General features: G+C 59.9%; 1 protein-coding gene across 7 annotated transcripts in view; it reads left to right on the plus strand.

Annotated features, from left to right (window-relative positions):
- TJP3 (tight junction protein 3) overlaps nucleotides 1–9,027 on the plus strand; it is a 40,428-nt gene extending 31,401 nt beyond the window's left edge. For 6 of the 7 annotated variants that reach the window (XM_014599829.3, XM_019491231.2, XM_059719827.1 and 3 more), the window contains exons 11-20: nucleotides 430–586; nucleotides 1,656–1,764; nucleotides 2,569–2,788; nucleotides 3,928–4,124; nucleotides 5,361–5,456; nucleotides 5,972–6,042; nucleotides 6,234–6,545; nucleotides 7,015–7,350; nucleotides 7,710–7,792; nucleotides 8,418–9,027. In XM_014599829.3, the coding sequence (XP_014455315.2) occupies nucleotides 430–586; nucleotides 1,656–1,764; nucleotides 2,569–2,788; nucleotides 3,928–4,124; nucleotides 5,361–5,456; nucleotides 5,972–6,042; nucleotides 6,234–6,545; nucleotides 7,015–7,350; nucleotides 7,710–7,792; nucleotides 8,418–8,520 (1,684 nt within the window). In that variant the 3' untranslated portion in view covers nucleotides 8,521–9,027. The remainder of the gene's footprint in view (nucleotides 1–429; nucleotides 587–1,655; nucleotides 1,765–2,568; nucleotides 2,789–3,927; nucleotides 4,125–5,360; nucleotides 5,457–5,971; nucleotides 6,043–6,233; nucleotides 6,546–7,014; nucleotides 7,351–7,709; nucleotides 7,793–8,417) is intronic. The other variant, XM_019491233.2, reaches the window with a different exon arrangement.
- Nucleotides 9,028–9,739: the final 712 nt, after the last annotated feature.

The following is a 9,739-nucleotide window of genomic DNA, read 5'->3' on the forward strand; positions in this document are numbered from 1 at the left end:
GACAGGAGCAGTTCTGGGAAGCCTCCTGCATGTGGTGGCCAGGATGGCTGGATCAGGGCCTTTCTGGTGCTGTGCGGAGATACTGTGCCTAGCCAGGGAACACATCCCAACTTGGCTATGGGCAGGTGCAAGCCTAGGACAAGCCTATGGACAAGCAGGGAGGCACTGGGCTGGCTTGGGAGGTTATGATGGTGGTTGGGTGGTTGGCCATGTGCTGCATGAAAGCCCTGGAAGCTGAAAAGCAGAGCTCTTGCCAGCAAGTCTGTGAGTTCAAGGGGAGCCGGATCAGGAAGCTGAGCTGAGCTGAGCTTGGAACAGCTGAAAAGGTTTGGTGCTGGGTGGCCTCTGCTCCTTTAGCTGTGCTGCTTCTGCTGCCCCAGGATCACTTGGCCTCCCCCAGGCTGACACAGAGGCCTTCTCCTGGTGCAGGTACAGCCCGGATGCCAAGATTGTGCGCTTTGTGAAGGCCAAGAGCATCGGGCTACGGCTGGCCGGTGGCAATGATGTGGGCATCTTCGTGGCAGGCGTGCAAGAGGGGAGTCCTGCAGCCGGTCAGGGGATCAAAGAAGGGGACCAGATCCTGCAGGTAGCCCTGGGCAGGGGGAGGGATGGAGACTCCAATGAAACTGCTGCTTGGCTCCCCTTCCCTGCTGGCAGGCAGGGTGCCAGACCGGAGGGGCTTGCCAGTGCTATGTTGTGGGGCTGCTGACGAGTCCCTGCCCCTCTTGGCCTCAGGCCCCAGGAAGGGAAGTGGTGCCTGTGGTCTCAGGCCAAGAAGAAGTCTGAACTCCCTCTGGGCTGAGGCAGCCTGGGCTCTGCTTTATGCAGCTGACATAAAGTCCCTGCACATGTGCTCCTTGGTGCCTCCGGCAAGGGACGTTGTCCTGCTGGAGTCACCTCCTCCCCCCGCAGCCACCACCAACGGGGTGTCTCTGAGCAGAGTTGACTGGACCCCCTCCCAGTGCTCTGCCTGCTCAGGCTGGGTGGGGGAGTGGGGTCAGCCTGGAGAGGCCTAGTCAGCTGGGGACCTTGGCCCATCAGCATGTCCCACTGTACACATTGTGCCAAGTGGTCTGCAGTTGTTCCAGCCCTGTGATCACCCCTCAGTCCCTGCTTGCTCATGCCAAATGCTGACCCTGGCCGGAAACACTGGGGATACCTCTGGCCACCTCCTGCCAGCTGCATCCTGCCCTGCCCAGAGGTTGTGAGACTGCCCAAGCTGCCAGGGTGTGTTTCTACCCAGCTGCCCTGCCCTGAGCTATGCCAGAGGCAGCCCAGCTAGGACAGCTTGGGCATTTCTGCTTTTATCACAAGGTCCTCACTCCCCGTTGCCCTGCAGCTTCCCTTTTTCAGGAGCTGCTCAGGAAGACTCCTGCCTGCTTTCAGGCCAGGAGTGCTGAGCCCATCACTAACAGAGCCTGTAGTGGCTGGGTAGCACCAAGGTCTTCCATGTGTTGGCCAAGGTCACAGAGTTGGGAATGGTTCCTGGCTCCTGCCCCCTCATCCCCCAAACCTGTCAGGTCTTGCAGAGGCTTCCTGCAGTGCCTGCCCTCATTGCCCTCTCGGGCTGGGACCTCAGCATGCTCAGACCCTGGCCACTGCTGGCCAGAGGCAGCTGCTGGGTGCCAGCTATGAGGCCTCTTCCTCTGTGCCAGGTGAATGACACCAGTTTCCAGAGCCTGCCGCGTGAGGATGCCGTGCAATACCTCCTGAGCCTGCCGCCGGGTGAGGAGGTCATCCTGCAGACCCAGCGCAAGCAGGACAGTAAGTGACTCACTGCCCCTGCATGGGGCTTCTTATCACCACCCCCACCCGTTCTTTGCCCCAGTCCCATCCTGTCCTGCCCTAAAGAGCTCCCATTCTGCTGATGGGTGCTTTCCCAGCCTTGTGCCTGTCTCTCCCTTTGGGCCTTTTGTTCAGGATCCAATTATTATTCCCCACCCCACCCCTGCACCGTGCTCGTCCTCCTCTCCCCTCTGATGCTGGGGAGGAGACTGGGCTGTCATCAGGCTGGATGTGGGTAACTGGCAAGTTTTGGGGGGCATTGGATGGCTGTGGTTATATCCCCTGTCCCTCACGGCCCATTGTCTTTGTGGTGCGGAGGAGCCTGGCCAGGAATCTGCCTGACCTCATCCATGAGGCCTCTCCACAGCCCTGACGTCACAGCTCATTGAATAGCACATGTGCCTTCAGAGGAGGCTTCTGCCTGGGTGGGGGTGAAGTGATTCCCATGGACAACTCATACCAGACCCCAGTGGCCAGCCCTGTTCAAATGCATGGCAGACCCCAGTTCCCACGGACAGGGCCAGACACAGACATGGGTGAACTGGGTGCCTGCCCGGGGCCCGGACAGGGAAGGGGCCTGAAAATGGTGAAAATAATGATTATGATTATCATTATCTCTGGCAAAGGGGGGACCTATACTAAAAGTTTGCCCGGGGCCGCCAGGAGCCTTGGTACGGTGCCGCCCACGGACTTCCTGAGCAATAGTTTGACACTCCCAGGTACCTGCTGCCTGCCCCTGGGCTGCTCTTTCCCTGACAGTCTCTCCTGCCTGGGGCTGCCCAGTTTACAGGAAGATGATCAAGTCCAACGTGGGCGACTCGTTCTACATCCGCACGCACTTCGACTTGGAGAAGGATGCGCCCTCTGGGCTAAGCTTCACACGGGGAGAGGTTTTCCATGTGGTGGACACCATGTACCGGGGCAAGCTGGGCAGCTGGCTGGCTGTGCGCATGGGAAGAGACCTGCAGGAGCTGGATAAGGGAATCATCCCCAACAGAAGCAGGTGGGACCTTGGGAAGGAAGGAGGGGGCCAGCAGCTGGTGAGGGACAGCAGACACCCTGTTGCCCATGCAAAAGAAAGCTCTTCAGTGTCTGATGTGGGGAGCAGATTGCAATGGATTCCCTGGCCCTGGGAATGTGCAGCTGCAGATCATCTGATGGCAGCGATCTGGGCCCTCCATCCTTCCAGAGAGCCAGACCTTTCCATACTGGGCTGTCACCCAGCCAGATTGTGCAGAGGCAGCCACTGAGGAGCAAGGCGGGGACAGGGCATCTGCTTGCCCCCCAGGCTCAGGCATGTTGCTGCCATGGAGTCTTGTGCCCTGCCAGCACCATGTTGGGCACCCTAAGCTGCTATGCCCAACTCGCTAGGCTCCAGTCCAGTTGTGGAGGGAGAAGGAGACAGAAGAAGAGCTGCCTCCTTGATGGCCTTGGCAGAAGTCTTGTCCAGGGGCTAAACCCTAGGACACTGGGGTTGCTGTGGGACTGTCTCTCCTCTGTGCCCAGTCTGCTCTGTGCATGGGGATAGCAACTTTCCTGGGAGGCAGGGGCTGTCTCCCACTCCTAGGGACAGCTCTTTCCTGCTATGCCCGAGGTGGCTCCACGTGCTGAGAAGCTGAGTGCATTACCTTGGCAGCGCCGCGCTAATGCAGCTCTCCTGCTCCCAGCACCAAGCTGGCATGGGGTCTGCACAGCATCACATCATGCCAGACAGCCACTCCCCAACTGGGGCAGAGCCAGCCTGAGGAAGGAGAGCAGAAGCCGGTGTCCTGACTTTTAGAGACAGTGACTGAGGCCACGTGCCCCAAAAGGGAATGTTTCCTTGCTGGTGCGACTGCACCCGGTTGGGCTCTCAAGAGGTGCTGTCTGGCATCTGAGTCCCTCCCTGCTTCCCCCTTTCCCCATGGACAAGCAAAGGGGGATAGAGGGCCAGGGGGATGTGCCTGAGGCTGCATGGTGAGTTGGCATCTGCAGCTTAAGGGGAGCCTGGTTCCTGGCTGCCAGCACCTCTCTTGGCTGCAGCGCTTGCCAGTGGATGCTGAAGCAGGAGCCCTGGGGGTGCAAACAGCACGTGGCAGAGCCGGGGGTGTGAACACCACTGAGCACAGGGACGTTGCTGAGGCTGTTCCCCTGTCATTCCAGGGCCGAGCAGATTGCCAGCCTGGAGTCGGTGCTGAAAGCCACGGCCGCCCCCAGCTCCTCTGGGCCCCGGGCTGAGTTCTGGAAGCTGCGAGGCCTGAGGGGAGCCAAGAAGAACCTGCACAAGAGCCGCGAGGACCTGTCTGTGCTCACCAAGCAGGGCCACTACCCTCCCTACGAGAGGGTGGTGCTGAAGGAAGGTGGGTCTGGCTGGGGAGGGCGTGGGGGTGCTGCCCTGGTTGCTGCAGTGGACCAGAGCTTTGAAGCAGCAACATCTCAGATTCCCGCAGGGACGGATGGGACTATTGCTCGCTGGGGCCCGTGGCCTGTGCTTGCTCCATGCATTTGCTGTGCTGCTCTGAGCTCAGCCTGGTAAAGCAGTGACACTGCCCTGTATCATGGCACAGACCCCAGGACCTCTCCTCCAGCACAAGGGCTGCAGTGTCAGTGGTGCTTTGGGAGACACTGAGGGGGCACCATCCCTGCAACTAGTCAGGTCCCTGAATGTCCAGTGCAGATGCAGCCGCCCCACGTGCACAATCTCCCCTCTCTCAGGCTGGGGGCTGGATGCTGTCTCAGCCTTTCTGCTGACTGGAGCCCTCATGCCCTTCCACTTCTCTCCAGTATAGCTGGCTGGGCTGGGCTCACCCAGGCAGTGTTGCTCTGGGCCCTTGTCCTGCCACCTCCTGGCAGGGGGAGCTGCTCAGTGTGCCTGCTCTCTGCTGGCTTCTGGCAGCGGGGCTGAGGGCAGTGAGCTCCCTGCTGGGGGCCTGGCAGCCTCTTGCCCCTGGGGTGTGGGGAGCCAGGAGCCGTGCCTCCTGCTGCAGTGGCAGTGGGGAAGTTTCACTGGCTGATACCTTCCTGGGAGCTGCCAAAGGCCCATGAAGCTGCAGCTCCTGATGAGCTGCCTGATCCAGTAGCAGGGATGGGGCTGAAGTGGGAGTTGCTGATCTTCCTTTGCCTCGGCCCCACACGATGGGGTCAGCTACGTCATCCCATGGGAGTCGCTCTGCTCGCAGCACTGCCTTGGCTGGGTATCTAGGATCCAGCCATACATGGGGCTGGGAAGCAGCTGTGGGGCAGTTGCTGGGTGGGTGGTGTGGAAGGTCTTGGCTGCCCGGCCTGTGCTAGTCTCCGAACAGCCTGCTGCACCGTGGGCCACACGCTCCGAATGTGGCCAACCCTGGGTGCATCTTGTCTCAACCCCACTCACTTCCTTATCTGGAGCCCAGTTCTGCCATTTAAACAAACAGGTTTGCAGGTGTCTCTGCCTCCTGGGAGACTGTGGGATCTCTCCACCATGCATATTCCCCCAGTAGCTCAGGAGCTTGGGCAGGGAAGATCCCGTGGGGTCAGAGGCTGAGGGGGTTGGCAGGCTGTGTCCCATACTTGCTGCCCTGCACCAAGCCATCTGCTTACAGTTCTCCTCTCTGCAGCCAGCTTCAAGCGGCCCGTTGTGATCCTGGGCCCCATCGCTGACATTGCCATGGAGAAGTTGGCAGCTGAGATGCCCGACCAGTTTGAAATTGCCTGTAAGTGCAATGGTGTCTGCTCCTGCCAGGCCTCTCGGGGAGTAAGGAGGGAACGCAGGGCTTCTGCCTGGACCAGGGTTAGGGGGAGTGATGCCCTGGGGACAGATTGAAGGGACCCTGGCACCATCCAACTAGTGCTCAACAGCTGCTGCAGTCTGGAGCCCTGGTGCCCATGGCTGAGGTCGTAGTTGCTTCCCTGGCTTGGGCCTGGGCCTTCCCGTTTGCACATGGGATCCCGTCCCCCTCCATGCTAGCTGCTATACAGCACAAACCTTATGGCCAGGAGTGCCCTGGACTGCCTGCAGCCTGGGCAAATGCAACTGGAGCCTTCCACTCCCCTGCCCCTGCTGGTGCCCAGTCTGGGATGGGTCAGGCTGTTCCTTGTGCAATGCAGCCCCAGGCTTGGCTGGGTCATCAGGAGGCTACTGGGGCTCAGCACTCTCCCAGTGGCGCTTGGGGAGCATCCAGCTTGAACAGCTGCTTACACCGTCCCCGCCACGATTCTCGTTCCCTAGTGAGCGTGGCCCAAGACGCGGGGTCATCCAAGGTCATCAAGCTGGACTCGGTGCGGCAGATTGCTGAGCGGGTGAGTCACCGGGGCCAGGAGCATGCAGCGCTCTGCCCTTCCTAAGCCTCTGCTCCGGGCCTGTAGGGCAGGGAAGGTCCAGAGGGCTGTTGGTGCAGAGGTAGACACCATACAGTATGTGCCTGGCCATGTTGCCCAGTCCCAGCCCTTCCTGGCTGTCAATAGGTTTCTCACTCCCTCTCCCCCTGCAGGACAAGCATGCCCTGCTGGACATCACGCCTTCGGCAGTGGAGCGCCTCAATTACGTGCAGTACTACCCCGTGGTGGTGTTCTGTGACCCGGACAGCCGGCAGGGCATCAAGGCCCTGCGCCAGTGGCTTGTGCCCGACTCCAAGAAGAGCTCTCGGCGCCTCTACACCCAGGCTATGAAGATGAAGAAATACTGCAGCCACCTCTTCACTGCCACCATCAGCCTCAGCGGGAGCAGCAACACCTGGTACCAGACCCTGAAAGACCTCATCAGGACACACCAGGCCCGGCCTATCTGGACAACAGAGGATCAGGTGCCCGCAGGCGCCCTCATTATACCATGCTTCCCCTGTAGCTCCTACATGCTTTGGCCCCTTTGCTTGTACTGACAGTACAAGCCCTCCCCCTGGGCTGGCAGCAAGGCCCAGATGTTCATGGGCATGATGTCCTGGCAGAGCACAGCTGGAGCCTGTGGGTGGCCAGGGCTGTCTCTCTGCATGGCATCTGGTCTAGCTTTGCTGCCTAGCTCCCTGGCACTGAGCACTGCAGAGGCAGCCTGTAGGGATGAGCAGAGCCAAGGAACAGGTGGGCAGAGGTGCAGGGCCTAGGGAAGCCAGATGCCAGGCTGACCAGGTGGCCCTTCAGAAGCTGGCCCTGGCTGCTGGTGGCCATGTGCATGTGCACTCTCCTGTCTCTGCCTCCTCCCCTCCCACCCCCCAAAGATACACACACAGGGCAGGGGTGCATGCAAGGTGCCAGTTAATCTGTCTCTTCTCCGTGCAGGTGGACGCCTCCCCTGTGGAGAACCTGGACCTGCTGAACCAGCAGGGCGCCGTGGGCTTGGGCTCAGGCTACCTGACCTGTGACAGCCGTGCCAACAGTGACTACGAGGACACCGATGGCGAGGCAGGTGCCTACACAGACAACGAGCTGGAAGATGTCTATGACCAGCCGGCGCTGACCCGGTCATCAGAGCCAGCGTTGGCCCGGTCATCAGAGCCGGCGTTGGCCCGGTCATCAGAGCCGGCGCTGGCCCGGTCATCAGAACCAGCAGAGCCAGACCCGGCCCATAACCTGAGTGAGCGGGTGGCAGCTGCACTGGCCTATCCCACCACACAGGTAAGCTGGGCTATTGGACAAGGGCATGTGGGCCTGTTTGTGATGAGCGTCCCCCAGGCCAAGCTCTGCTCTGTGGGCCTCAGCTGCATCCAGGGCAGGGGATGTTCCCTGTTCCTGGCACATCGTTGCCTGGGGCTGTGTTAGCTCAGACTGCTGCAGGTGCAGAGCTTCAGGGCTCCTGGATTTCCCCAGCTCCTTGGACCCCGCCACACCTGTTGGGAGAGGCTGAAAGGGGAAGCCTGGCACTAGTGCCCCTCTGTGCTGAGCCCCTGCCAGCGAAGCACCAGGGGCTGCAGTGTGCTAGCCCTGCCCCACCCCCCAAGCCCTGCAGCCTGTAACTCCTTCACTTCCACTTCCAGCCTGCAACTCCTTCACTTCCACTTCCCCAGGAAGGAGACCAGCAAGCTCAGGGCCAGTGGAGACAGGAGTACAGCAACATGCGGTAAGTGCAGGGAGGGTACAACAGACTCCTTCAGTAGGGGTAGATGACCGCTTGGGTTGGGGAATTGCTGCTCAGGACAGCTGCTTCTGCCCCAAGCCTGGCCCTACTCCCTGGGTTTTTTTGCTTAGGCAGGAGGAGATCCAGGCTGGAGCGATGGATTCAGTTCTGGGATCCTTTTAACCTCACAGATCCCTGTGGTGGGGACTCTGTCACTCAGTAGACTTGGGTGAGGATGAGGGAAGCACTTTGGGCTGATACCTAGTCCCAGGCCAGGTTTGAATGCAAGATAACCATGGGCCATGAGCAGCTCTTCAGTTTAGGGACTTGCTGCTGGGCAGTCTCTCCCATCCAGGTGTCTCCAGGTGATCTTTATGCACAGCTCAGGCTGGGCCATGGTCCTTGGACCTGGGATCAGCCCAGGCTACGGGCACTGCTGTCCAGGACAAGGGGCAGGGCTGGTGCTGTCTACTGAGACTTGGGAGGAGTGAGCTGGGTAGAGGTTTCCTGCCAGCAGCTATGAAGTAAAAACCCTGGGCCTCCAGCCTTCCTATATGATTCTCCATACCCCTGTCACTGGGTCATTGGTGTCACCCAGCCAGGATGTGATGCCAGCCTCTTCCCACAGGGAATACGAGCATGATGCTCTGAAGAAGAAGTTCACACGGGCCAGGGACTATGATTCTGACCAAGATGAAGACTATGACTGGGGCCCGGCCACTGATGTGTAACAATGAGGACTTTGAGGACTTGTTCCCCTTGGAGCTGTGGTCTGGCCCTTGCTACTCTTATGTGCACTCCCCAGTCCAGCTCCATGAGGGGCAGGCCCAGGCCCAGCTCTGTCCTATACATGCTCTGCTGGCCTTGCCCTGATCTGCTCAAGGGCTTTGCCCCATCCACAGACTAGCATAGCTCTGGTTCCGCCTAAACCATGACATCTGCATCAGCGCAGCGAGCAGCTGGGCCAGGCCTAGTCTAATTGTACCTGTAGTCTATGGCTGCTTACACATGAGCCATGTGTGCGGCCAGACCCCAGGTCTTTGCCCTGTTCCAGCTGCCTGCAGCAACACCAACCCAGTGTCATCTCAGTGACATGTGGCACCAGGCTCCCCCAGCTCCAGCCCCTGCAAGACTATGTGCGTGACCCTACAGACAGAGCAGCTGCATGTACAGTGCTGTACAGACACAGGCAGCCTTTCCCCAGGGTTTGGTTTATAATAAAGGGGTCCTTTTCACTAGTTCTTGCTGTTTGTTCAACAGCGGGGGCATACTGGAGGGTTTAGATCGGGGCTGTCCAACCTCTCAGCAGGCCCCTACCTGTCCTCCACCTCCCTGTCCCTGCCATTGCCCTTCCACTGCTGGACCCTCAGCTCCCCTGCCCACATCCCCGGAGACCAGAGCAGGCAGGGAAGGCTGGAGGAGGAGCAGGGAGCCTGGAGACTGGCTGTGTTGAAACAGCCAGCGTTGGGGGACTGGCAGCTGAGCAGGAACCTGGGGGCTGCAATTTAACCTCCTGCAGGCCACATGGGGCCCACAGGCTGCCATCTGGACAGCCCCTGGCCAGCTGGCAAGGGTAGGCTATAGGAAGGATCCCAGGGCCCAGAACAGACCTGGCAGCAAGCTGCTATCACCTCTGCCAGCACTAACGCACCAGTCTCTCTACCACACCGTTTCCACTGGCACCCATGGCAGCAAGCTGCATGCTGTAGGGGACACAAGACAGCAGACGGCTGCTCCCATGGTAGCTCACAGAAGCTGGGAGCAACCTGGCCTCATGCTGCCCGAGGGCCTGTTAGCCTCTGCCATGTACATGGCAACAGCACAGCAGCATGTGGCTGCTGGAGGTCCTTCTGGGGCATCTGGAAGATCATCCCAAAAGTACAAACCTAGGAGCTCTAAGGGCTGTAGTTAAGGTGAAGCTGTGCATAGACTGGCCACAGACTGTCCCCA

This window comes from Alligator mississippiensis, chromosome 16, assembly GCF_030867095.1.
Source record: "Alligator mississippiensis isolate rAllMis1 chromosome 16, rAllMis1, whole genome shotgun sequence".
NCBI lineage: Eukaryota > Metazoa > Chordata > Crocodylia > Alligatoridae > Alligator > Alligator mississippiensis.